General features: G+C 50.9%; 1 protein-coding gene across 10 annotated transcripts in view; it reads left to right on the top strand.

Annotated features, from left to right (window-relative positions):
• The window catches only part of FRMD4A (FERM domain containing 4A), a 606,423-nt gene that overhangs the window by 510,978 nt on the left and 67,567 nt on the right, over positions 1–27,878 (top strand). For all 10 annotated transcript variants that reach the window (XM_053225322.1, XM_027073468.2, XM_053225320.1 and 7 more), the window contains 3 exons: positions 3,072–3,137; positions 3,394–3,451; positions 7,701–7,787. In XM_053225322.1, coding sequence (XP_053081297.1) covers positions 3,072–3,137; positions 3,394–3,451; positions 7,701–7,787 — 211 coding nt within the window. The remainder of the gene's footprint in view (positions 1–3,071; positions 3,138–3,393; positions 3,452–7,700; positions 7,788–27,878) is intronic.

Here is a 27,878-nt window from a genome sequence, read left to right as displayed (position 1 = left end):
CTCTATATTCCAACCTACTCATTTGGATTTCTAAAAAGCAAAGACTTCAGGAAGGGACAAATGCTATTCGTGCTTCGTAGACCGGAGACAGACTTGCGTGTCCGTAGACTTTCCTTGGCCACAGCATCATCACGCGTCTCTACGATTAACCATGACCCCTTGTCGGTGGAAGAGACTTTCACTCGCTCTGACACCACAGTCTGTCAGGTTGCCCACAGCCTCATGTTGCCCTGATCGTCCCTGAAGGGCGACGGATATTTGCCCTTCTTCCAGGCTCTCCCACTCTCACTAGACTTCACGGATGCGGCAGACAACCCTTAGGCTGGACTAAGCCATAGGGAGCCCGTCCACACTAGTCGGGAAAGGCATCACAGCTTAGAGAGCAAAGCTGTGGGGTTTAGAATCCCAGCCATGTCTCTGAATAGCACGGGAAGCTTCAGTTACTTTACTTCTCTGCCACCTCAATTTCCCACCCATAAAGCGGAATTAACCATACCTACTGGATCCAGACTGTAAGCAAGAGCAGAAGAAGTCACATAATGCAATTAGCATGTAGTGAAAGGTACATCATAATGCTGAGTAATCGTGCAGTAATGCTTTCTACTAATTTTCCCCAAGCGTGTAACCAGCTTGGACTTCTATTCCATGGGATTTCCCTATCAGGGGACAGGTGACGCAGACGGTTAGAATTACGCGCCCAGGGCCATAGAACAGAGCAGTAGCAGGGCCCTGACCTGGATTCTCTCAAGGGCCTAGCTTGCAAATGCTGGGCACCCCCCCCCCCCGCCCCGGCCAAACCACCCCTACAGGGTATGCAGGGGCATCTATCTTTACTCCAAAATCACTGACCAGTGCAGGCGATGGCTCCTGCAAGACAGGGAACCATATCTCCATCCCCGTGGGTTTTCTGGGCTGCTGCCTGCAGAGAGATGATCTCCCAGAATGACGTGGCTAGGCACAGTCGGCCGGAATCATCTGTCTTCCTCCTTTATGTAACACAGTGTCCTCCAAATAGTGTTTTGGGATTCTGTGGCTGGTGCCTTTGTTACAGTTATCCCATCGGTAACTCCCTACCAGAGATCCAGGGTAGCTGGGAAACTGTCCACAGAGCTCAGTGCACTTGGGCTATCTGTAAATTCCAGAGGAAGGAGGAGGAGGCAGGGAGCAGAGTGGGTTCTCAGTCAGCATGGCGCTAGCTGGGTCCATGGTGTTTCAGAGCGGGGAGAGCTGGGGAAGGAGAAGCTGCATACCGCGGTCTCACAGATGGCCTGGGTCAGCAGGAGGTACAGAGAAACGAGGGGTGGCAGGTTCCTGCAGCTGTCAAGCCCTGAGAAGCCATTTAGTTGGCAAACAGCTGAACAGCTGCCTGACGGCGTTTCTGACTTTAACCAGTGTTTGTCTGAGCCTCGACTGTGTTCGCAGCTACAGTCCTACGTTGATTTTTATCTGGCCTTCGCCGCCCGGGGACCTTCTCTCCCCAAACTGGGAAGGAAATTGGCTCCTGTCGCCCCTGAGTTGCTTACCCCTGGATCCACAGGTTGACCTCACAAAATTCGAAACCCTGTGCTAGGAAACACGCCCAGCCCAGCCGCTGATTGAGGGGGTGGGCAGGGAGAGAGAAGAGCAGACCCTGAAGGTCTCGCTCTGAAGGTCTAGTGAGGTGGGGGGCCCAGCCCGAACACGACGCTGCTGGAGACTTCACTCAGGAGAAGGGCTCTGTCACACTCAAAGCGGAGGGGTTGTCTGGGAGCCAAGGAGAAAGGGGCATCTGCCCCTCTCTGAACAGGTGTCCAGGAACCACCGAAACGACTCTCCAGCCAAAGGAAGCGTCCTTGGAGCTAGTCAGTTCCTGTTCGTGTTTAGAAAAGTGCTTTCTTGTCAAGTCAGGTAATCTTCACGTACACCAGATTTCGGAATACTAAAATGAAGAGACAGCCGTTGAAGATTCAGAGAGCGATCGGAAAGTCAATAAATTACCCCCACGTGGTCGTTACTGAACATACAGAACACATGGCCCTCAGAAATGGCCTTTCTTTTTTTCCTAAAGAAAAAAAAAAAGTTGGCAAATAAGGCTTTAGATCAACTCTGGAATACCAAATTCATAATAAATAACGAAGGCCAACCAAGGAGGTCTTGAGGGTTCATCCCTCCTTCATTGCCTCCTGTCAGGAAGCCCACGGGCCTGGGGTGAGAAAGGGGTGGGGAGAAGGTGGAGGAATGAGGCTCCTGGCGGTGTGGCCAGGTCACGGAGGCCGGGTCTTTTGGACTTGACTCCTCTGCATGTGGGATGTGCTTTCCCTGTGACTCCCCAGGTTGGCTCTGTGCTTCAGCTGCCATGGCTGTCTGGGCACCAGAGTCCCTTCTCAGAGAGTCCCTTCGTGCCCCCCACCCTGTCAAAGAGGGGTTTGGCTGGCGGGTGTCTCCCAAGGCACAAGCCAGTCTCTTGCTATTTTAGAGCTGAGATTTCAGGACATCGTGGCGTTCCCATCTCACTTCTGGTAGCTGCCTCATTGTTTCCCAGGGCTTCTCTGGGCCTTGGATTGCCTCATGGATTGTGTTAGCCAGGCCCAAATTCCAGAACTTTCCATCCTCCTTGGGAGCCCTCAACGCTGACCACTAATTCATGATAGGGAAGACGTGGGCATTCTATTGAGGTCAGCGCCTGCCCTCCCCTGTGAGGCCGTGTGCAGACAGGATCCAGGGGATGCAGAGGACGAGGAAGATGTGGGCATTCTGCCACAGCGTCCCCCCTGATCCCCAGCCAGCCGGCCTCTTCTTGTCCCCGGCTCTGTGTCCCTCTCCAGGGAGACACATGCTCACTGCTTCTTCCTCATCTGCCATGGCAGCATTTCTTGCAGGGAGCTGACCCCAAGTAAAGCTGTAGCCCAAAACACCTCACTTAGGCTGAGTTCAGAAATGCCACTTCAGGACAAATCCTTTCTCCAGGAGCTGTTGGCTCCTTGGAACTTCTCAGGATGTTGCTCAGGTTCGGAAGAAGGTTCTCCATCAGCGGGGTGCTGACCGTTGACCTATGGACCATATGTAACACCATCTTTGTGTTGCAATTCTAGTGAGGACCGAGTCATTGAGCACTACAAGAAACTGAACGGCCAGACCAGAGGTCAAGCAATTGTAAAGTAAGTGGCCTCTCCCAGTGCCCACGAGGCTGTGTTTGTGTGTGTACATATAGCATGTGGCAGGGTTGTTCAGTTCTGTTCGCAAAGACACATAACTCCCGGGGGGCGACGAGGGTTCAGTTTCAATTTTCAGGTAAATAATCACTCTGAGAGCTTTGTCACGCACACACGCGCACACATAAATATGTCTCTGATTCCAGACCTGCCGAATAACCACCTGTGTGTCTGTGTGTGTGTGTGTGTTCTCTCTTCCCAGCTACATGAGCATCGTGGAGTCTCTCCCAACCTACGGGGTTCACTATTATGCAGTGAAAGTAAGTACCAACCCTGCCCTAAAAAAAAAACAGAAACACTTCTCAGTTTTTCCTTTTTAATCTTACTGAAGATTTTGGGGGGTGGGGACGGATAGGCATGATAGAGAACTTGCTCGAGATGATTGTGTGCTGAGGAGGGTTGGGCGCTGGAACATTCCCCCCACGTCGGAAGACTTGATGCAGTCGCTTTCCAAAACTCATGTTCTCTTATGCAAAGTGGGTATAATGAGTCCCTTCTTCCTTTGATTCTCAGAAGAATCCTGGGACGTCAGGACCGCAGAGCCTCTCAGTAGGACGATTCCCTCTGAAGGCAGTGAACTGTGGAGAACAAAAACCTTAAGCAGAATCAGCAATGTTTTTCTTGGTGGTCAAATGCCACACAGGCAATTTTGGAGGAGGAGGGCCGGCATTAGAGGCTGACAAATTAAGTACATGGCTGTTTAAGAAGACAAGATGTGTCTTCTTAAATGTTGTGATGGCAAGTCTCATGGAACATGAACCCTATGCTCAATTTTTCTTGGTTTTACCGTAATGCTCCAGACTGGGATCCCTTCATTGAAATAATAGATAATGACATGCCCGTGTGCCCTTATCTGTGATGAGACAGGATAATTTCCCTTCTTTAATTGACCCCAACATGGAAAGATTAAGTCCTTGCCCAAAGTCCAGCTGAATTGAAAACATTTCTGAATGCTAGACAGTTCAACCAGCCAACCTGAGATTCGCTTGCCCGTTTACCAGTTTCTCTCCCTGTGTTTCCATCCAGCTGTATTTTTAATTCCCTTGGACTAGAACGTACTCTCTGCTACATTTATCTTTGTGTCACTCATTGCGGCTCGCACAGCACTTTGTATGTTTCGTTGCCTGTATCTTCCACTAAAGTGCAGCCTTCTCATGGCCAGGACAGTGTGTTGCATTCCTTTTTTCATTCCCGGAGCCCTGTAAGTGCCTGGCACATAGTAGATACTCGGTAAATATTGACTAAATAAGTGTTTATTGAGAATTAAATTGGGTAGTTGCATGTCCCCCTTCCGTGATGGTAATGAATGTTGGAACTGTATTTGCGGAGCCTGGTTATGAGGCACACGCAGGAACCCCAGTCCTACCCAGCAGCTCAGCTGAGGTCTTTTTTTTAATGTTTATTTATGTTTGAGAGACACAGAGAGAGCGCGGGGGAGGAGCAGAGAGAGAGGGAGACACAGAATCCGAAGCAGGCTCCAGGCTCCGAGCTGTCAGCACAGAGCCCGACGCGGGGCTCCCACTCACGAACTGTGAGATTATGATGTGGGCCCAAGTCAGATGCTTCACCAACTGTCAGCTCAGGATCTTTTAAAGCCTTAAATGGTTAAATTCTTCCTGATGTCCTACCAAAGCTCTCCCCACCGAGGGAAGCCTGAATCCCTCTTCTCCATCATTCATGGAACTCTTAGAACTGTCCCAGCCATTCCTGCCCAGAAGTTCTCAAGCCTGAGCTGTAAGTCTGTCATGAGGAGTATCCCCTGGCCTTTTTAGCGTCTCCTGTCCCACTCGAGGAAGGTGAATCCACTGTGGAGACCAGCTCTCTATGAGGTGGCACCTTGAGATGTGCCCATTGAAGTCAGCGGGCAGTCGGCTCCCCCAAGGGAAATTGGACACTTTATGATATGACCTGAGGCTCAAAATTCCCCGCGCTGGCTGCCAGCGTTCCACACACAGCCAGTGAGGGTTGTAGAGTCTACATCCCCTTCACCATCTGGTTACCATAAAGGAAATCTTGGGATCCAACAATAGTTGTTACACATTTCATAGAAACTCCTCTCCGTTGTGGGAATATTCTGTGGGGACGTGCAGCAAAGGGGGCTGTGCCCAAGAATAGGGACAAGAAATCCCCTGGACTAGGCTCTCTCATCTGCTGTCTGTTCATAATTTGAGCTCACTTCCATCGCTCATACTGAAAATAGAGATTCTGAAATTCACCCCTCCGGCCCCCCCGACGAAAGTCTGTTGGAAGACTGTTGGACAGACAGACATCTGTTGGCAGACAGATGTTAGACTGCTGAGAGAGATTGTCATGGATAGAGTGGATGTCTCTGCGCAGGGACGTCATCCAGTCTTTTACTTGCGTAAACCCGTGTCCCATCTCTTCGTCAGCCCTGGAGTTTGACAGTAAGGGAGCCTGTGATACATATATGCTTTCTGCCTTACAATAAAACTTCAGGAACGTGCTTTTCTGCAGTTTGCGAGAGACCAGAAACAGACCTTGTGATTTCCAGAGTGCCGGAAGTGCTTGTGGGTTGGCCTCTTGGGACCTCCAGGCTGAAGCCAGGGCTCTCCTCCTCAGGTGGAGACAGAGCACACGTATCCACACAAGCCCAAACGACTGTATCGAGCCCCGCCAGTCGGTAGCCTCCCGATTTCACAGCTGCCGTATTCTCTGGTCTGGTGACACCCAAAGCTGTGGTGGCACTGAGTCCCCTCCTGTGTCGCTCTCAGAGACTGATGTAGGACACACAGACACTTTCCAGGGACAGAGCTTTTTATACCTTTAAAGGACTATCTTAGGAAATTACATACCCTGAAACTTCTAAAAATTCAAAACGTGTTTCTCTGCCCTTTTATCTTTGTGCTTACCTTCAAATAACTCGTGAGGATTTAAAAACCATGAAGCCAATTTCGAGTTGTCGAGACAATGGGGGGGGGGGGTCCGCGGTTATTCTCAGGTGCGGCAGTTAGGACAAATCTAGGGGAAGGCTGCTGGGGATGCCTTGTGTCAGCTCCTAGCATTCGGGACCTTTAGTTAACAGCTCAGACCCCTCCTCCTTGGATGTAGGATCACACTTTACAATCTGGTGGCAAGGGATCTCTATTAAAGGAGTGAGCAGAGGGGCTTGGTGTTTCTGATTCGGTTCCCAGAAGGTCTGGGCCTTGATTTTGCTACTTTGTCCAAGATGGCACGAGTCACACAATCCAGCTGATCTCTTAAGGGGAGCAGACTGCAGGGTGGTCCCCGCCCACCCTGCACTGCCACTGGTCTGCTGGAGGGCTGGGGGGCGGGCCCTGAGTAGAGCAGGACCAACCGTTTGCTTTGATTTCTTGGTCGTTAAAATTGGAGGAATCTTGGGGTGCCTGGGTGGCTCGGTCAGTTGAGCATCCGACTTCGGCTCAGGTCGTGATCTCACGGTCCGTGGGTTCGAGCCCCGCTTCAGGCTCTGTGCTGACAGCTCAGAGCCTGGAGCCCCCTTCGGATTCTGTGTCTCCTTCTCTCTCTGCCCCCACTCCCCACTGTCTGTCTCTTTCTCTTTCGCGCGCTCTCTCTCTCTCTCTCTCTCTCAAAAATAAACATTAATTTTTTTAATTTAAATTGGAGGAATCTTAAATGCGTGTTACCGAGTGCAAGAAGCCAAGCCGAAGGCTACATACTGTATGATTCCAACTAGATGACATTCTGGAAGAGGCAAAACTGGCTTCCAGAACCTGGGAGGGGGGAGAAGAAGGGGTGAAGAGGCAGTACAGAGGATTTTTAGGGCAGTGAGGCTACCACTCTGTATATTATCATCATGGTAGATACACATCATTATGCATTTGTCCAAACTCACAGAGTTCACCACCAAGAATGAACTCTAATGTAAACTCTGGACTTTGGGTAACCATGATGTATCCGTGTAGGTTCATCAAGGTGTAATGAATGTTCCCCTCCGGGGGGGAGGTTGACAGTGGGGGAGGTTCTGCATGTAGGGGGGTGGGAGGGTATGGGGAACCTCTGTACTTACCTCTCCATTTTGCTGTGAACCTCAGACTTCTCTAAAAACAATTAAATCTTAAAAAAAAAAAAGTTTTTTAGAGGAGTCCCCTTCCATGGTGTTCATGGTCCCTTCTAGCTGTGACAGTCGATGACCGTTTCTCTGCTCAGAAGGTCGTTTTATGAGAATGCTCAGCATCTCTCGGATTCTCTTGAAACCCAAAGCCTTACAAGGAGGACAAAGAACAAGCCTTCGCTACCTACTCATAAAGGGGGGAGCACCGCAGCGTGCTGCTGGCTGGGAACAGAGCTGGGTCCCGACCCCAGGGCATGCTCCAGGGCACTGGTTCACATAACTGAGCACAGTCTGATGAGGGGGCACATCTGTTAAGTGAAAAGTAGGAGGTGGGCTCCATCCATGTCAAGGGATTTACGTTTTCCTTTGTCATCGGACGAGCCCAGAGGCCTTCTCTCCGTCCGTGTGTGTGTTCTCTGGCCCTGTATTTACCCATACTCCTTTCGATGTCCTAGGACAAGCAGGGGATACCGTGGTGGCTGGGACTGAGCTACAAAGGAATCTTCCAGTATGACTACCACGATAAAGTGAAGCCGAGGAAGGTAAGCATGGTCTCCTCTGTGGGTGTCCGGCTCTCAGAGAGAAGTGAGTAAAAATATTACACGATGCAGCCTCAGGGCCTCCAGGTTTACCAATCCCCAGCTAATTGGAGTGTATACAAATTACTCCACAGTAATCCAGTCTGAGTTCCCGGGTAAATATTTTTTTTCCCGGTCACTAGGGAAACCTGAGCTGTTATAATTATTTAAGGTAAGGAGACTGGCCCAGCTCTCCCAAAGCAGATTGGCAAAAGGGCTTTGAAGGACTGTCCTATTTGTTAATTTCCTAGTGGGGGAGGGTGGGGGTTTCGTGTACTTGGGAAAGGGAGAGAACACCTCTCTTCAATCTTGAGGCCAATCTGAGCTTTTACAAAGCTGCTTTATGTGTTTCTTTGTGTTTTTTGTTTTGTTTTGTTTGTTTTAAACATTTTGTTTAATATTTATTTTTGAGAAAGAAAGAGCATGAGCAGGGGAGGGGCAGAGAGAGAGGGAGACACAGAATGTGAAGCAGGCCCCAGGCTCTGAGCTGTCAGCACAGAGCCTGACACAGGGCTCAAGCTCACGAGCCGTGGGATCATGACCTGAGCCGAAGTCGGACACTTAACCGACTGAGCCACCCAGACGCCCCTTGTTTTGTTTTGTTTTGGATGCTGGGGAGCTAAAAGAAGAAATTGTAGGTCAAAACAGGGTGAAAAATAAGGAAGAGTTAGAGGCATTCCTGCAAATCCAGTAAATATTTTATGGCATATTAGAAGTGATCAGAAATCTGGAAAAAATAAGGTCATCTGCCAAAAAACAAGGGAAGCAGGACAGGGTCTGCAGAGTCATTGTAAATACAAACCAGAGTGTTTGAAAGGGGCACAGTGCTTGAATTTTCTCTGTTTTCATTTACACACATTTTTCAGACCAGAACAAATTGAAAAATTATAATGGAAAAATATCTCTGGGCCAGAGCTGTCATTCAGATCATCTGGCAGAGAATAATGGAGAGACGGTTTGCAGTTCAAACCCCGAAATACATATTAAAAGTCTATCAAAACCACACTTGCTTTAGGAGGGAGAAAGCAGTATTGGTCCATTATGTCATTCCAGATTGCTTTCCAAGCTTCTTTATCCACGAACAGGACTGAAATCCATACTACGTATCCGAGCTTATCGTAGACTATCCGCTGAACATCTGCCCTTAGCCAGCTTCTTTATTAAAATGATAGGGGAAAAAAAAAATGGCCCCATGCTGGGGAGGATTTTCACTCAATTGATCAGTAAGTCAGTCAAGTTCAAAGAAAAGATCGCGAGCCAGTGAGGGGGGACTTCTCCCTCGGGGACAATTCAGTAGGAACCTGCCTGTCCAGGGGCACACTGTTTCGTGGCTAAATCCAAAACCTCTTGGGTTTCTCCTTAAACGCTGCAAGGCATGAATTAGACCCCGAGTTATTTTTACTCTGTGTTTTCCTCGGTCACGGGGTCTATGCTTCTTCCACACTGTCTCTTTCTTCCTGTTTTCCCTCTGCCCCTTTTCCACATGGCCTTTTGTAAGCTTCTTTGTTTTTTTTTCTTCTTGCATTCACTTTTCCCTCCCTCTCTCTTTTGACATCCCTCGTCCTCTCCTTTCAACCTGCCTGGCCTTTTTTTCCTGCTCACAAGAGCCATGAACCCTCCTAGATCCTTGGACAAAACCCTGGTCACGATCCCTCGGGCCTTTGATCACCTACGCTGGTGGAAGATCCAGGCCAATGTGCACCGCAGACAGTGACCAGGGTTTGTCAAAACGCAGCAGTTGAATTTTGCTTTCCCTGTGCGCATCAGAAAGACAGGCTCACAAGCATTCATCGGCGTTCAGGTTTTAATTTATTAATATGCTTATGCCTGCTTTATTTCTCTAATTGAGATACTCATGAAGATTGCGGAATTAATGGGATAGCACTTGACAGATCGGGGCACCGTGTCCCTGGTGCACCCACCATGTCCCAGACGCTCCGTAAATTGTAACTGTCCCTGTCGGACTGTGCAGCAGGCTTCAGGATCAGGAGAAGTAGATGCCACGGGCAGGGGGGAGGGCGGGCGGTGATCAGCCATTGAATGAGAGAATTTACTCTCATGTGTTATGCAGGTCAGCCAAAGAAAAATGTTAAAGGGTCGGTAAATTTATTCAGGGTATTGGCTGTACTCAGACTGAGTTGTTATTGGAAACGACTGATGCTTCCGTGGCCTCTGAGGACGGAGTTGGGATTCTTGAGTCTCCTACTAATTGAAGGGCAAGCCAAGCCATCGGAGTCGCCGCGCACCATTCATTCGCTCAGAAAAACGTTTGTTGCGTACTTGCTCTGTGCCCAGCAGAGGGGACGGTGCTGAGGTTTGTCATGCGTCCAAGGCCTGGCCGGGCCCCTTGGGGAGCGAGGCAGGTGATAATTGCACCATTGGTGTTCCCAAGTGCTCGAAGAGAGGGTCGGTGAGGGCATTAAAGGAGTCAGGCCATATAGGAGTCTCGCTGTCTTAGAAGCATCGCTCTGGTAGCATGTGCACAAGGGGCTGGAGAAAATCAGGACCGGGGTCGCAAACCCGGGGCATCCTCGCAGGAGCCTGGGCCAGAGCTGGCGGGGGGGCTCAGGCCTGGCTTCAGTCATAGGGGTGGAGAGGGGGACACAGAAGAGATGGTGAGAAGGTAGGTGGGACTGACCAGTTGTAGGAGGCGTGAGGGTGGCAGTCGGAGCAGGGGAATCCGAGATGGGTCCCAGCCAGAGCGGGGCGTGTGAGAGGATGTAAGGAGGGCAGTGTGGGACATGCAGAGTTGGAGGCGTGATGGCACATCTGGGGTGCTGCTGGGGGTTCGGTTGGAGCTCCAGAGTGTCAGGAATTTCCCAAGCATAACTGACCCAGAGACCAAACGGGCAGAGGAAAGGGACAGACCCTTGGCACGCTGTGAGCAGACCTCCATTCCCCAACCATGCGTGACCTTCCCTGTGAGACGGAGGTGGGATCCGAACCTTACGTGATTTGGGGAGCCCTCTCTAAGATGTTAATGTGCAGTTGAACGTGAAATAAGAACGGGCCTCTGCAAGGCCCGTGACAGGAAGAGAGGCCCGCGTTTCGTTAGCCTGACGAGCGTCCATATCTGCAAAGACGTGGGGTGAGGTCTGCAGGGAAACCTGACCCAAGCCGGAGCCGTGGTTGGGGCCCGGCAGCAGGGGCAGGCGTCAAGTGCCCAGAGTCTGTCTCCAGGGCTCCAGGCCTGTGATTCTTGGTCTCAGTCGAATACTGGAAACTGACACGAAACTGTCTGAACATGCATGGGCCACAGTCACCCTGTTGCACTGCCCCCCGCCTCTGATCCTCCCGTTGCCCATTTAGAAGGCCTTGCAGACCGGTCCTACGTGCAGCTGGAGTTGAGGACCAGCACGGCCATCTGGGCTTCCATTCTGAGCTTGGGGACGGTCGGCCCGGCTCCACAGGTGTATCTGGCAGTGAGGCAGTGAGCTGCGGTGCCCCGAGGCACAGGTGCCAGGCTGGGCCAGCTCCCCGCGAGGGCCGCCCTCCAGCAGCACCGCTACTCTTGTTCAGGGGCCAGGCGCAGCACCGCCGCTGTGGGCCCCCAGCGCCACTCAGGAACCCCCCCCCCCCCCCATCTGGAGGCTCTTCTGCAGCACTGGCTGTAGCTTCAGCCCAGGCAGGGGCCCTGCCTGACACTCTGACCCAGTTCCAGCAGCCGTGTCACATGGAACCAGCATTCTGGAAGCCAACATTCAAGTAGAGGCAGTGACGGGGTGAGCCTGCTGCCTTTCCCCTGGAGGGCCTGGAGGCATCCTGGGCTCTGCATCAGCACAGCCAGAGGCGCTCAGCAGCCGTCCTGCGAGAATCCACTCAAGCGTTTCCATATGATCCACCAAAAAAAAAATTTAAAAGGCCGGGAGCCCTAGCCGATTGCTGCCCAGAAATGGGCAGGACCCTAGCTTGTTCCAGGGTGTGCCTGGTTGGGTGCACTTTGCCATTCTGGTTGGCACTCTGAAGCCCCGGTGGCTTTGGGGGATGTGAAGCACAGGTTACCTCCCAGATGGAGTAGAGAGAACGTTTCGGTCCTTGCCTAGTCACACGCTCCTACCTGCTCCCCGCACTTTCTAAACAGATGGGCTCCAGCTTGCAGAAGAAGCTGCTGCTGTTTGTCAGAAGAAAACTAGCTTCTTTGTCCTCCGGGCACACGTGTCGGGAAGAGGTAGACACGTGGGGACACCCGAAAAGCCAAAAAGTGTTTTGGCTTTTGTCTACGTTCAGAAGCTCAAGGCCAACTTCAGAGATGTTTTAGAACTACATGTGCAGAAAAATAGCGCGCACTCCCCCCAAAAAGCTCAAAAAAATCAAAATGGAACTAAATCAAAATAGAAATTTATAATTCATTCATGTGCCCCAGAACATGGACCCTTGCTTGCATACATGAGTTTGTTTTTTTTTAATTTTCTTTTAACGTTTATTTATTTTTGAGACAGAGACAAAACATGAACGGGGGAGGGGCAGAGAGAGAGGGAGACACAGAATCAGAAGCAGGCTCCAGGCTCTGAGCCGTCAGCCCAGAGCCCGAAGCAGGGCTCGATCTCACAGACCGTGAGATCTGACCTGAGCTGAAGTCAGATGCTTCACCGACTGAGCCACCCAGGCGCCCCATTTTTTTTAATGTTTATTTTTGAAAGAGAGAGCATGAGTAGGGAAGGGCAGAGAGAGAGAGGGAGGCAGAGAATCCCAGGCAGGCTCTGCAGTGTCAGCACAGAGCCCAGTGCAGGGCTTGAACCCACAAACCTTGAGATCGTGACCTGAGCCAAAATCATGAGTTGGACATTTAACAGTCTGAGCCACACAGGCGCCCCTATTATAAGCTCTTAAATATCCTGCCACCAGCTCTCATCAAATCCTTCCGTTCCTCCCGTTCACCCAGTGACGAGTTCCCTCTCACCCTGGGTCTGCCTCCCCACTCCTGAACCCCGAGATGTTTTTACTAAAATACCGTGTCACACTTTGCAACCTCCCTCTCGGCTCCCTCAGCTCACCTGTCTTGCTTCCACCGCTGTGGTTGGACAGCTTGTGCGCACAGTTGAGAACGTAGCCCGCGAGTTCGGGAGCAGCAGCGTCCACGCGTCTGACTTTGTGGGTTTGGCACTGGTGAGAAGAGGGGAAGGAGGGTCCCGGCAGTCGGAAAATAAAATCTTGCAGCTGCCGAGATGATGCTATCCCATTTTCTCCTAGCTACCACATCCCATGGTGGCGTGCGCGTGCTTGTGTGCGAGGGGAGCCCTGCCTGGCCTAGGTAAGAGGTTCTCGATTTCCAAAGTGGCCGTCCTGCCGGCCTCAGGGAATAATGCAACCTTGTCGGCCCGGCACTGGGGCAAGGCACCCGGGGTGAATCTCGAGCTTCATCTTAGTTTGCGTTTATGGCCAAAGAGACGTGAGCTGAGTTCCAGCGGCGCAAAGGGACTGTGGGTGGTGATGTGCCGCGGATCAGCTGCCCCGTGGCTTTCAGACACCTGCACCGGCACAGGCAAGAGGTTTTCCTCTTTCCTCCTTGGGAACGTTGGAATGAAAATTAAACGACAGATTTGAGGAGGCATTGGTTATTAACACTGGCAGAAGCAGCATCACGCCGGGCAGAGATGCTCAGGCTGGATGAAACCTGTCACATAGGGTTCTCTCTTTTAGAGGAGGACCTTGCATTCCTTAGAGCAAAGCCGAGAAAGTCCGAAAGCTGGACCTCTGGGACAATGTGTCCCTTCCCTGAAGCGTGAGGACCAGAGGTGTTGGGACGTGATCCCACGCTCAGGACTCTGCTCCCACCAGGGCCACACTGAGCCACTCAGGAACTGCCACATCGCTGCAGTTTGCACTCTGAAGATCTGTGGACGCTCTGGCCCCGTGGAAGCATCAGAAGCCACCATAAATTACAGGAGAAACGGCTTTCCGAATGGGGCGCCAAGAAGGTGCAAGTGATCCCTCCTGAGGGCTGAGGCTGTAAGCGTTAGGGGACAAAGAGTACGAAACACGTGACTCCAAAAACCTCCCTAGAAAGAGTCTGCAATATCTGTTAATCATCCTGTATGGCTGCAGCCCACTGGCCAGCCCCCATCTACTGAAATCCACCCCCCGGGGAGGAATGCCAGTGAGCTCCTTATTACGTATTCAGCAGACAGCATTTACTTATTTATTTGATATGCAATTAGGGGTGCCTTTATGTACACTTAGACGCACAATTAGGAGCACTGCGGGGTCCCCTCTGAGACATTAGGAGAAGAAACCAGAGTCAGTGGTCTGCCCCCTGTCCCCGTGGGCAGGCGTGTAGCTTCCTGTGGTTCCCGAGAGCATTTCGGAAGCAGGGGCTTTAGCTCAGGGAATTGATGCATTACTGTCACCTCCCCAGATTAGTAAAGATTTTTGATGATGAGACAGGAAGAGAAAATAATATTTACAGGAAATATTCCATTAACTATGCACTGCGTCCCAGCGGAGTCAGCCGGCTTCAATTATTCAGTACTAAGCACTCCATTAAGTGCCCTGCCGACTTACTGTTCCGCTTCTGTTTGGACGCACTTGACTCGTTGTCGGGCTGCTGAGCCCTCTGCCTTGGCAGGCCCTGGGTGGGCACCTCCCTCATTCCACTGTCAGGATCCCTCTTGGAAGCCACACCCTGTGCACCGCCCCCAGTGCAGGGGGGGTGGGGGGAGAACCCCACTGGATGCACTGAGCGTTCTTAGCATTTTGCCGCCTTTGCCCTTTCACACTGTTGGGTCATAGGGCCCCCGCCGGTTGCCCCCCTCCAGTCCACAGATCTCCCTCCATGCAGACCCAGAAGGGTGCAGGGGCTGTGGGTGACAGACGCCGGCCACGGGTCAGCAAGAGGGGCCTGCGAGGGGAAATGGGGGTGGGGGTGAGTTAGCATCGTTAAGTCCCCAAGGAAAAGGGGGAAAGAAAGCAATTACAGTGTAAGAAAGTTGAGATGCCCTTCCCAGAACATCAGTACGAGACGTCCTGTTCACGAAGCACCATTACCGGGTGTGGCTGAATTCTCTGTCTGGAATGGGAATCCCAGGCTCTCCTCCTGTACAAGAATTGCAGTCACCAGAAAGCACCGCGCTTTAGAACGTCGGTAGAGGGTGTGAAGTCTGAAATCCTCCCCCAAAAATGGTCCCCCTTTGAGAGGTGCCTCTTGTGGGCCCGGCACTGCTCTGGGCCCTACACTTGTCACAGCGAACCAAAGAGGCCTCGCTGTCACGGAGCTTACAGCCCAGCGGGGAAGAGGGTGAGGAGATGGTGTAAAGTCCGTCTACAATATACGGCATCAGAGTATTCAGTTCTAGGAAGACAAGAAGTCAGAGCAAGGAAGAGTGAAGGAATGGATGGTCAGGAGTGGTCTCTCCAAGGAGGCGACGTTCCCTGAGGAGGTGGCACATCAAACCCCTGGGAAGCAGGAGAGAATCTGCAGGAAGTACTTCCAGGATTAAGGCCGGTGGGGAAGGGGAAGGAACACGCAGAGAGGGGAGCTGAGCTAGGAGGCAGTGGGAGGAAGCTCTGTAGCTTGAGGAGGAGCCATCAGAGCCCTCACCAGGGGACGGGGGCGGAGGCTAAGCCCCAGCATCCACCAATCACTAGATGTAGGTGACCCACAGACAAGGGGTCCTGGACTTGGGCGAGGTGGCTCCCCACAGGGGAGGGTGATTCCGGGAGAGGGGGTAAGTTCTACAGTCCCAGAGAGAGAGGCCGCTCCGTATGGCACCGTGGCTTTTTTTTTTAATATTTATTTTTGAGAGAGAGTGTGTATGAACGGGAGAGGGGGAGAGAGAGAGGAGAGGGCCAGAATCCCAAGCAGGCTCTGCACGGTCAGCACAGAGCCCGACACGGGGCTCGAACTCATGAACTGCGAGATCATGACCTGAGCCGAAGTTGGACGCTTAACCCACTGAGCTCCAGGCACCCCAGCCCTGTAGCTTTTACGGCATGGTTGTCAGAGCGTGGCCGTGGACCAGCAGCATCCACATCACCTGGGGACATGATCAAAATGCACACTCCATGTCTCCACTGGGGACGTGGGGACTCAGACCCTCAGAGGTTGGGACTCGCATTGTTTTCACAAGCCCTCAAGAGGTTCGGATGCCGCACGTGGTTTGCAGACTGCTACTCTACAGACAGGTCACAGGGAACTTTCTTTGTGATTCTACCTCGTGGTTAGTTGTGAAGATAGTCTCGTCAGAGTTAAAGTCAAACTCCCCCCTGGGGCAGCTCTATTTCAAAAAAAAAAAAAAAAAAAAATCTTTGTAAGCCAGTGGTCCACAGCAAATCTCAAAATCTCCACCAACAAAGAATGTGGATGCTATTAATTCACTCACTCCCAGCATTTTCAGGGAAGTTGTGTGGCCACCCATTCGCCGTGTGCCTCTCTTTTTATGTCCGTGAGATGGAGACTTGGAACGAGGAGCCCTCGTCTGATTTTCTCCATCTTGAACGTTTCCATCTCAGAGTTTTATTTTCTGTCTCAAAACGCTGTTGCCCTTGACATAGCGAATATCGTTCATCTCTTTTATGCTCAGCAGGAGAGCCAGAATTGCCGGGAAGAGAAAACAGTGTCTCTTTGTTAAGAGGACGGATTTTTTTTTCTTGGTCGTAGGATCTGGGAACCCAAGGTCCTTCCGTTCCCACAAGTGCCGTGAAGGCCGTTCTGGAACCTCGTCCTGAGTTATCCAAAACGCCAAGGACACCAATCTGTATCTTGTGGCATTCTTGTTAAAACTGTCCCCACAATATTCACGCTGCCGTCAGACTGTCACTTTTGACGAAGAGGAGGTCTGGGAGCAGAAGATAAAAGCACTGTGCCATCCAGGTGGATAATCCTCAGACAGAAGCTGTCATGGGAGAGCAGTTTCTCTGCAGAGAGGCAGAAGGAGAGAAATGTCGTTATTCCTTTAGGAGACGCAGGTGCAAATCTCCCCTGGGGTGATCTCCTTGGAGGTACCTCTTGGAGGGGGGTGCACTTGGCCCTGAAGATCCCACCCAAAGGGCCCTGGGGTACTGGTTTCAGGGATTAGCCTCCAGGCCTGGCCTAACCCTTTGGTGCCACGTTCCTGTGCCTACCTCCTACCCTTATCTGTAGTGGTAAGATATCTGGTCTGATGGTCATGACCCCTCAGTCCTAATTCCAGCACTGCACCACAAGTCATTTCCCTGGGCCTACGTTGCCTCAGCAGCAAGGCAGTTGATACAGACGATCAGGACTCTTGAGGTGGAGACAACCTAGAAACAGTTAAGGAGAGTGAAACAAGAAGCACCCTCATTGTAAAGCCCCAAAGGAGCAACTAATAAAAGGAGAAACGACAAAAAACATTTGCTCAAAAAAGTGGTAGAGGGAGAAAATGTCCATTTAAAAAAAATTTTTTTTTAATGTTTATTTATTTTTGAGAGAGAAAGAGACAGAGAGGGAGACACCGAACATGAGCACGGGAGGGGCAGACAGAGGAGACACAGAATCGGAAGCAGGCTCCAGGCTCTGAGCTGGCAGCACAGAGCCTGACATGGGGCTTGAACCCACAAACTGCGAGATCATGACCTGAGCCAAAGTCTGACGCCCAGCGGACTGAGCCACCAAGGCGCCCCTAAAAAAATTTTTTTAATGTTTATTTTTGAGAGAGAGAGAGACAGACAGAGACAGAGCACAAGCAGGGGAGGGGCAGAGAGAGAGAAGGAGACACAGAATCTGAAGCAGGCTCCAGGCTCGGAGCTGTCAGCACAGAGTCTAACCTGGGGCTTGAACCAACAAGCTGTGAGATCATGACCTGAGCCGAAGTCGGACGCTAAGTGGACTGAGCTACCGAGGCACTGAAAGCGCCCATTTCTAAGCAGGTGAACCCCTAGCTGTCTTTGACTGTTGTCCGCTTTAGACAGAGCCTGAGGTGGACCTGATGAGATGAGCTGTTCTCCCTCCATGACATGCCCGTCCCTTTTGTGATGCGTGAGTTCTCCTAGGGCTCAGTTACTTCCCACAGCAGTGCCTGGTCTCAGGCTTCTTGTCCTCCTGAAGCGGGCGGGCACGTGTGACAGCACAAGGGAGGCCATATCAACCGCCAGGTTGATGGCATGGAGAGTAGGGGTCAAACACAACCATTAGGTATTTAAAAAAAAATTTTTTTTTCAACGTTTATTTATTTTTGGGACAGAGAGAGACAGAGCATGAACGGGGGAGGGGCAGAGAGAGAGGGAGACACAGAATCGGAAACAGGCTCCAGGCTCCGAGCCATCAGCCCAGAGCCTGATGCGGGGCTCGAACTCCCAGACCGCGAGATCGTGACCTGGCTGAAGTCGGACGCTCAACCGACTGCGCCACCCAGGCGCCCCACAACCATTAGGTATTTAAAACACGCAAATAAATGCCCAGCTAGACAGGCCAGAGTCCTCTTGAGGCTGACCGGCTTCTAAATAAGTCACAGATTCCCATTATTCAGGGAGCCCCACTGACCTTGGATGCAGCTTGAAGAAGCAAATTAAAACCAAACACTGTTGTCAGACCCCAGACCTCTGCAGAGGGACATCCGGTAACCCCACCCACCCCAAAAGGAGCCATGATCCAGTAGTGACTTGGGAACAGATTTGGTTTCTCTGGCTTCAAACCCAATGACTTTGCTAGTCTAACAAGAACATTGACCGCCTGGGTCTCAAAAGGCCGATCTCTGTTATCTCACACGGTTTTCTGAAAACGGGTCCTTCCCGGGGCGCCTGGCTGGCTCAGTCGGTTAACAATTCGACTTCAGTTCAGGTCATGATCTCGTAGTTGACAAGTTTGAGCCCTGCGTCGGGCTCTGTGCTGACAGCTCGGAGCCTGAAGCCTGCTTCAGATTCTGTCTCCCTCTGTCTCTGCCCCTCCCCAACTCACGTTCTGTCTCTCTCTCTGTTAAAAATAAATAGACATTAAAAAAATTTTAATAAAAATAATAAATAAATAAATAAATAAATAAATAAATAAATAAATATGGGGTCCTTCCCTAGATAAAAACCGGGAGAGTCCTGTAACTTGTCTGATCACTCCCAAGAAATAAATAAATACAAAGTCTCACGGTCACGTTGAATAGCAAAATTAACTCTATGAAGTAATTAGAGTCCTAATACCCAAAGCTCCAAACCTGACTTCTAGTTAAATCTTCTCCCCTCTCCCGCTCACCTGGCCATCCTGCTCCTCGTCGTTTTGATTTCTTGAGCAGGAAGGAGCCAGTCAGCAGTTTGGGGTTCCCCCAACTTGAGGGGGCTCCCGTCAAGTTCTCCCGGCGACCCTAGTGAGCACGGTCTCCAGTAAGTTTGCTGCAGGCACCCTCCACTTCCCTCCCCAGGTAGGGGGGAGGCTCACAACACCTCTCTCTCCCCCTAAAATCCTCCCTCAGTTTCCACCTTGCCAGACATTTTATACCCCAATTGAGGGTGAGGGGTTTGGGGGTTATCTCAACTATGAGGCTTAAAAATTTTTTAATTGTTTTAACTGCGATAAAATACACATAGAATTTACCACCAGAACCATTCGTACGTGTCCAGTTTGTTGGTATTAAGTATATCCACATGGTTGTACAGCCAGTCTCCAGAACTTTTTCATGCCTGAAACTCTGTCCCCCCCCAAACAACCACCTGCACGTGCACACGCTCCCCCCTCACCCCCAGCCCCTGGGACCCAGGGTTCTACTTCGTGTTTCTGTGAGTTGGACAGCTCTGGGAACTTCGTGGAAGTAGAATCATCGAGTATTTGTATTTCTGTGACCATGGGGTTTTAGTATCAAAACCAGGACGCTTCAGACAGTGGAAGACGGCCCTCATGAGCAGTCACACCATGACATCAGACCGACCAGGTCTGTCGCAGCAAAGCAAGGCATGTGCTGGCCCGTCGAGTCTGTTCTTTACCGTTTTTTGGCCTCTATTCCTGGGTGGTCTGCTTACTACCCATTGGTCTCAGCCAATGTTTCCACTTTCATATTCCATACACGGTTCTGCCCCCAGAGCACAGTTCATCACAAACTTGTGTTGAGCCAAGTTGGGGAGACTCCAGAGAGCCCTGGCCAGTGAAATCCTGGACCAGTTAACCACCAGTTCTTTCCAGCATCACCAGCAGGTGTTTCTGATGGCTACATGAGGCTTTACGAGTCCCCTCACCAATTCCTGTAATCGTTCTAGGAAGTATTTCCTGCCATCAGATGTGGCCCATGGACTCCCCCCGGATGACAGCAGACTTAGCCTCCTTGTGCTGAATGTTCCTGTTTGGGCCTTTTATTAGGAGGGCAAAGAGCCAAAGGGGCTGTGGATGCCCGTCTCTCCAGGCCTCTTGTTCACCTGGAAACCAAAACCCAGCCCTTCGCGGTGATAAGCATTAGGGGCCCCAGCTGAGAGAATTGCCCCTACGTGCATGCACACATGTAGATCTTTAAGTACAGCCTTGACTTTATGCTTGCAGCTGTGGGGTGTGAAAACCCATAAAAAAAACAGATCACTGACCAGATTTCTCACCAGCCCGCTCCGGGAAAGACTACAGGTCACCCAGCAGCAGAGGAGAACTTTCCCCCGGAGATGCCTCCACCCAGAGCTGTCAGGCAAGGGGAGATCAGGTATCATCCGTAGAGGCCAACACAGCAGATCCGAGGGGAGGGGCTTGGTCAGAGGACCTTCCAACGGGTGAGGGATGCTTTATAGGGTGAAGGAACACCACTGGGGGGGTGTGTTGAGGGGGCTTTTATCCTGGATGCCTGGCTCCTTTCAAGTAGTTAGTTGTAACTAAAGAGCGTCTTGTGATTCACGGTTAACCCAGGCGAAGATTTGCCAGTCAGGAGCACGGGTGAACCCCCGGGGAGCTCTCGGTGGCTGCCCATCTCTTCCCCCAAGCCCTGGGCACCCTCAGCCTGCTTTCCGTCTGTGGATTTGCCTCTTCCAGACATTTCATGTGAGTAGAATCCTAGAATCTGTGTTCTTGGAGTCTGGCTTCATCCACTTAGAAGGTTGGCCAAGGCCATGCCTGTTGTCGCCTGAATCGGGACTTTGTTCCTCTTTGGCTGAAGACTATCCCATTGTCTTCTGAGGCTTCCTTCAACATTTCCTGCATTCATTTAGCAAACCCCCACCCGCAAGTGGTGCCTGTGGGTCTTCGCATCTGCTCTATTCCCTCATAAGGCGTATAGCTTTGCCCCCAGTTTCCTCCTGAAAAGACTCAGCTGTCCCTTCAGCGATGCTTTCCCCAACCACCTTATCGACGGTGGCAACCCATGTCCTATCTTCTGTTTGTCCTTGGAACCTGTTTTCCTTTGACTTCCTAACTGCATGGTTTTCTTAGGTAGTTGCCTGCCTGCCCCCGCCCCACAAAAATGTATGGATTCTCTTATATACCTACGTACCTAGATCTGCTGCTTAGCACAGTGCCTGACACACAGTAGATACCCCATAAGTAGTTGCGACATGAATAAAAACAGCTGAGCACCACCAGTTGTGAGGCTGTCTCCACGTGGACGTGTGCAGTGGCCACAAGGATAAGTACGTCGCTCCTGTAAGGAAGGGTTTGAGCGTTCCGGTGAGAGTGAGCCCTTTATAAGCAAGGGGAAGGGAGGCAGGAGGCCCCAGCGCTTTTCACAGTGCAGGTTTGTTGTTGGGAAGATGAAAAGCATAAATAGTTCTTTCCGTCTGGACCGTCCCTTGATTTACTTATTTTTATTTTTATTTTTATTTTTGTCTCTTGGACCAAAAAGAGCCACAAAGCTAACAGTCACTGGACATCAGGAGTGCCGTCGCTGGGGTGCTGCGGGCCGTGGTACAGCACTGGCTAGTCTGGACACCTTTTCTTTCTCCGAAGCAGGAAGCGTTAGGCTGGGAAACCCTGCTTGTCGGTTCCAGTCACCGTGTTTTTGTCTTGGGAAACCTACCAGGTGGTTTGTGCTGAGCCAGGCACACATGAGGGAGCTCGGGGAGATTTTGTCTTTGTGAACGAGCATGATTCTAAGGGGAAACCCAGGTTAATCTCACCTTCTTGAAACTGTGAGCCTATGGAACACCCAATGCCGGCACAGCCAGAAAGAACCGCGTGGTGAGGCCCTCACCCCCGGCTCCCTGGGGCTCCCTGTGAGCCCTGCCTTGCGTGAAGCCTCCCGAAGAGCCTGAAGCCAGCTGAGGCCCCTTGTAGGCGGAAGGAGCTGTGGGAGTCCCTCCAGGTCTGGAGAATTCCAGCTTAGGACCATAGACTCCCCCCGCCCCCAGCCCCGTTCCCTGTGGGACAGAGTTTAGTTCAGACCATGGCTGCCAGAAGGCTGTGGCTCTTGGGCTGGCCCTACCACTTCCCTGTTGCCATATCCCTTGCAGCTGAGAGATTTACTCGTTAACCCCCGCCAGGGTTCTTCATGATGTGGACGTTGACTGAATTTTGTGCGGTGGATAAGCATTCAGATACCAGCTCCCATCATTGATCACCTGTGTGACTTCAAGAAAGTGACTTAACCTCTCTGAACTTTGCTGCCATGATGCCTACTTCCTAAGCTCTTTTCTCAGCAGATCATTGTTGAATGCCTAGTACCCCCTGGGAATTGCTGTAGGTGTCAGGAAAGTAACTTCAGGAGGCTCCTAGTCTGGAAGGGAGGACCTTTTAAGGGAAAAAAAAAAACAGTTGAAGTACAGGATGGTCATTGCCTTGGCAGAAGTACGTATGTGGATGTCCGGGGGAACTAGCCCAGGCTGGGGGTGGGGAGAGCTCTGGGAAGAAAGCCTGGATTACAGCAGGCTGCTGAGTCCAAGTATGGGTTTCCTCCTCTGCTCCCCACCCTTACTCCCCCAAATTTACAGTTGTCCAAACTGACCTGTCCAATCCAAGGAAGAGGGTAGAAAAGCAGAGTTGTAAATAGGACCAGTCCTTCTGGAAACATCCTCTCTTCCCCCTTCTTTCTGGGAAGGAACAGTGTGGCACGGAAACAAAACCTCTCCAGCAAGAAGATCCAGAGGGAGAGGTCCCCAAAGTCCAGCGGGGCCCCAGCTGCAGGGATGGCCGCCCAGGGGAGGGGCCGGATCCCCCGGCAGACAGTCTGAAGTGGGGCAGTCCCGGCCTCCCACCTCTGCTGGCTGCCGTCCCCCCTGCAAGGGCAGCCAGCAAGACCACAAGTATTCTCTGCTGCAGCCTGGCGTGAGAAGCAGGCTGCCAGCCCTCTGGTCCGGTGCCCATCGGCCGCAGCTCTAAGACCCTTCGAGCCGGGAGCGCCCGGAGCTCACACCTGAGGTCCTAGCAGCAGGCGGCCGGCCTCTCCCATGGCACCCACAGAAACCACAGGAGACCTTGCTCCCAGGGGACCGGCCAATTCTTGAGGCACTAGGTGTTTTAAAGTCTACACAAGCTGCTCTTAAGTAATTATTCCCAAGGAACCCTTGCTGCCTTACTAATTTCTTTTGTTTTTTTTTTTTTTTTTTTACGGTAGAGGATTGTCCTGTTAGGTTTTTTTGTTTTGTTCTAAGCTTGATTAAACCAGGTTTTAGCGAGGAGTCTATACCTGTTTTTCTATGGAGAGCTGCTTGCCAACCTGTTCACCATCCTGTCCTCGTCTTCCTCGGAGTCGGATGGCCTCCACCAGAGAAACGAGGTGTTAGGGTGATGCTGTGCCCCTGGACAGAGCCACCAGCCATAAAGGATGGATAACTGCCACCCTTCCCCTCCCCCACCCCCAAAATGAAAAATACAGGTTTTCCCCCAAAGTCTGCTCTCCAAGGTAATCCAAACAAAAACCCTTCACAGCGGTCCAAAGAGGGAAATCCTTGCCATTCCGGGTGAAAACGGCCCATCCTAATTTTCCCTCCAGATGTGCCAAATGTCTCCAATTAGTTCCCTTGTGAAGCATCCCATGGACGTAAGTCATGGCAGGTGTGAGGGGCCTTGAAGGTTGTTTCACTTTTTTTGAGTTTGCATTTTAATTGCAGGTAGCACAATGGAGTATTAGTTTCGGGTATGCAGTATGGTAATTCAGCACTTTGACAGATCACCCTGGGCTCACTGGGACAGGTGTGCTCCTGAATCTCCACCTCCTATTTAATCCAACCTCCCATCCGACCCCCACCCTCAGCCTTGAAGGTTTCTGTAAAGGAAAGCCTGGAGCTCGCAAGGTCGAGCTGCACAAAACTGGACCACAGTGTTAACTACTTTAAAAAAAGAAAAAGAAAAAGGCAAAGCTAGACCCAGATAGCTGGCCTGGCCAGCTTTTCCATTCAGGACTAACCTTTGTGCATTCCCCAGAGGCACTCTGAGGAGGGAGGAGCTTACCTCAGGAGGTCAAGGACAAGGGAAAGACCCTTTCAGCTTCTCTTTAAAGTTCCTACATTTGCCATACTTCGTGGTAAGAGCTTTCTGTAAGAAAGACCAAAGTCCCCGCCAGAAAATAGAGATGCCCTCCAGGGAGAACAATAAAAGGAAATGAAGTCCAGTGGGGGTGGGGGGAGGGAGGGAGTAAAAGTGGCCTGTTTCTCTGGGCCTGCGAAGTACTTCTTGACGCTCTCTTTCGCCCAAGTGATGATTCTGAAGCCAAAGGAAGCTAAGAGGTTTCTGATGGGTTAAAAAGAGGTCATCCATCAAAGGGTCAAGGCCTGGTGCTCTGAGCATCTGTCGCTGAATTAACCAAATCAATTTAGAGCTTGTGTAGTCTGACAGCAAGGAGTGGGCAGCCAGCCGGAGCAACATCTTGATTCCATTAGGTCTGGCTGCTGAGAAAAATTAGCCATTGTTTTCCTGGCTGGGTATGTGGCCCTTTGGGGAGAAGATAGATGCCAGGGAGCCCTCCTTCGGTGCAGGTAACGAAGGACGTACTCCTCTTCACTTGGTAAGCTGATTATCTGTGAACATGGCTTGCCTGTTTTGGGGGGTCTGATTTGCTTCCCAGCATAGCCCATTCAGTGTAATACTGAGCGGTATTATAGTAGGATGCTTTCTTCCCCAGGGTTAATGTTGGGAGATGAGAGATTGTAGCAGGTGAACGGTCAACGCTGACCCTGGTCAGAATTGCAGTGGACCTGGGTGGGAATTGGCTGGTTAATAATTGGAGCCAAGGAGCCCTAAGGGAACAGCCAGCATCAACTGAAATGCAATGAACAAGAGCACAGGTTAGGCTTAAGCTTGGATTGGGGAAAATCCAAGTAAGAGAAAACATTGTTAAGAATGCCCATGGTACCATAGTAGCCGTATTTTTTGAAAAACTATGTAACCTGTGCTTGGGGCTAATAGGTGTCCTGGTGTGTAAATGGTGGAGGGGAGAGAACATCATGATAGCTGCTATTTTTTGAGTGCCATGTGCTGGGCACCATTTTAAGCACTTTATATCTATTAATACAATAGCTCTATGGGGAAAAAAAAAAGCTTGTTAGTCATAGTATTTGAAAGATGAGAAAACTAAGACCCAAAGAAATTACGTTGGCGGAATGTGCAACCAGTAAGTGGTGGACCGTGTGGCTTTGAAAACCATTCTTTTAATCAGTATTATTCTGGATGGTCTCCTAGAAGTAGGAAGTGTTTAAGACCAGCAATTTTATTTTTAAACTCCAACAAGGGGCAGGATGACTGACACTCCTTGGATTTCCAGTGCTGGCCTTCAACACATGCCTAAGGATGTAGGAATGCCCATGCGTGCGCATACACGCCTCCTTTTACGGAAAAGGAGCCTAAGATGCAGGGGGGTATGTAGAGTCAAGATGATCACGGAGGCCTCTTGACTTCCAAGCCAGAGTCCCTGCCCCTAAAAGTGATGAACCGAAACAAAGTAGACCCCACTGTTTCAAAGATTGGAAAGGGGGTAGGGATTAGATGTGACCTACAGCCCCAGGGACTTGCTGCTTTCTTCTTTAAGCATCAAGTAAAATATATTGAATGCTTATGCAACTGCTGGTAGAAAAAAAATAAATCCTGGCATATGGTGTCAACCCACGAAGTTGGGAGTGACAGCCCTGTTTCTAGAAGGTGAACACTGCAGAAATGAAACGAGGAAGTGAGTTTTCTAATTCGTATGTTTCATTTTGAGCTTGGAGATTATTCTTGGCTATGAGTCTAATTCTTTTTATAAGAGCACTCTTTGCTGGTGTTTGGAAAGCATACAGGATCTTGAGGTTGCCAGGGGCCTTTGAAGAAGCAGTCCTTCCCTTACCCATTGGCTTTGCAAAAATTTGTTCTCGCTCATCGTCAGGCCTTCGTGGTAGGTTAGAAAGACCCTAGGACAGCCCAGTCACGGGATGGGTCCCAACATCAGTTACTTATTTAACCTCTGCCAATTCCCTAATCTCTCTCCACGGGGTTTGCTCTGTCTGTGGAAGCAGGAGCCTGGACCAGATGGCTGCTGGGATTCTGTATATTTCCCACCCCCCGCCCCCCAGAAGCAGCAGGAAGTTACTCAGAGGTCATGATGAGGCCTGGTTACTCAGCCTCAGGGACAGGAGGAAGATAGGCTCCCTGAAGTCCTCGTCAAGAATCAGAGCCACTAAAGCGAGCTTCCTGTTCGGCCTTTATTTCCGCATCATTCCAAGAGCTTGCCCACCACCCCGTGTGCTGTTCCGGCACTCAGTGAACACGTGTCCCCACCGTACCTTCCCCCCACTCACAAGGAACATGGCATGGGGGCGAACATTAGCCCTTTTCTGCCTTGACCTTCAGCGATACACAGGATGTGGGAATCCCTCAGACCAGCTAATAGGATCCAGCTACGCAAGTCGGCTCATTAAGTGTGTATAGTGCAACCTCTTGCTCAAACACAGTTATTTATTAGCCACTCGTGTTTGCTCTCCGTTAATGTTTCCCATCTCCTGTTTCCCCCATTACAATAGCGAGGTCCAGAAAGTAGACATGGAGGACCCATGGTCACTTGGGAATCCCATGTCTGGCTCAAAATCGACCAGTCCACATGTAGTACCAGCCACGTTTCCCCACCGTGGTGATAGATCCTGTCTCCGACCACTTCTGGACTGTTTTTCTAAGTTCTGGTTTTCAGGACAAGCCCCGTTATTGATGCTGTTCTTTTTTTTTATTATTATTTATTTTTGGGACAGAGAGAGACAGAACATGAACGGGGGAGGGGCAGAGAGAGAGGGAGACACAGAATCGGAAACAGGCTCCAGGCTCTGAGCCATCAGCCCAGAGCCCGACGTGGGGCTTGAACTCACGGACCGCGAGATCGTGACCTGGCTGAAGTCGGACGCTTAACCGACTGTGCCACCCAGGCGCCCCTATTGATGCTGTTCTTAATCATGCTTCTTGTCGTTGGTTAGTCCTTACTTGGAAGCCTCAAAGCACTGAGGCATCGCTGTACAGAAAACCCGAAGAATCCAGGTCTCTAAGAGGAGAAAGAAAAACTTGTTATCGTTTACAGAAGAAAGGGAACGAAAAGCCATTGTGTAGAACTAGAAAGATTTGGTTTTGTACTTTCTCCTTACAGTGACGTCGCTGCTCATTTGTAAAAATAATTCTCATAAAGTTAACCAGCCATTAGTGAGTAAAAGCTCTTCCCGCTAATTGGTGGGTCCGTGTGGAAAGGAGCACAGAGTAATGGGCCAGGTGCCCTTGACTCAGGTTTCTGGTTCCCTCACTGACTTGCTGTGTGGCCTGAGGCAGTTCCCCTAATTTCTCTGGGCCTCCCTTTCCCCAAGAAGTAAGTTTCGGGCTCATTCTTCTTGGGGAATGCTAAAAGATCAAAGAAGGCATGTTTGTAGAACTTGAAAGATGCCCAGATGAGGTACCTTAGAGAGGCCTTGATTTAATATGTATTAATTTATAAATCCTTTGATTATTGATAAACCAGCATGCTAGCTTTTAATTAGCTGCGTGGGCCTAATTGGCCGTAGAAGTCCTGCAAAACCCTAAGGGAACTAGCCAAGCCGTAATGATCGTCCCGTGTGTGTGACGTGTCTGTATGTGGATTTGCAAAGCACATCGACAGCTGTAACTGGTAGCTGGGTTATGATGGCTGCACCAAGCCAGAGAGGCTCTCCTGAAAGTGACATGATCTGGGGCTGCCTCCAAAACCAGCACATCAGAGTCCGGTGCACCCTGTTGACAAAGAGGAGGCAAGGTCGAGCATCTTCTGTCTGCTTGCTGCTGGTACTCGGGGAGCC

The sequence above is a fragment of the Acinonyx jubatus genome, chromosome B4, assembly GCF_027475565.1.
Source record: "Acinonyx jubatus isolate Ajub_Pintada_27869175 chromosome B4, VMU_Ajub_asm_v1.0, whole genome shotgun sequence".
Lineage (NCBI taxonomy): Eukaryota > Metazoa > Chordata > Mammalia > Carnivora > Felidae > Acinonyx > Acinonyx jubatus.
The sequence above is the reverse complement of the archived record's forward strand: the minus strand, read 5'-3'. Positions and strand labels throughout refer to the sequence as shown.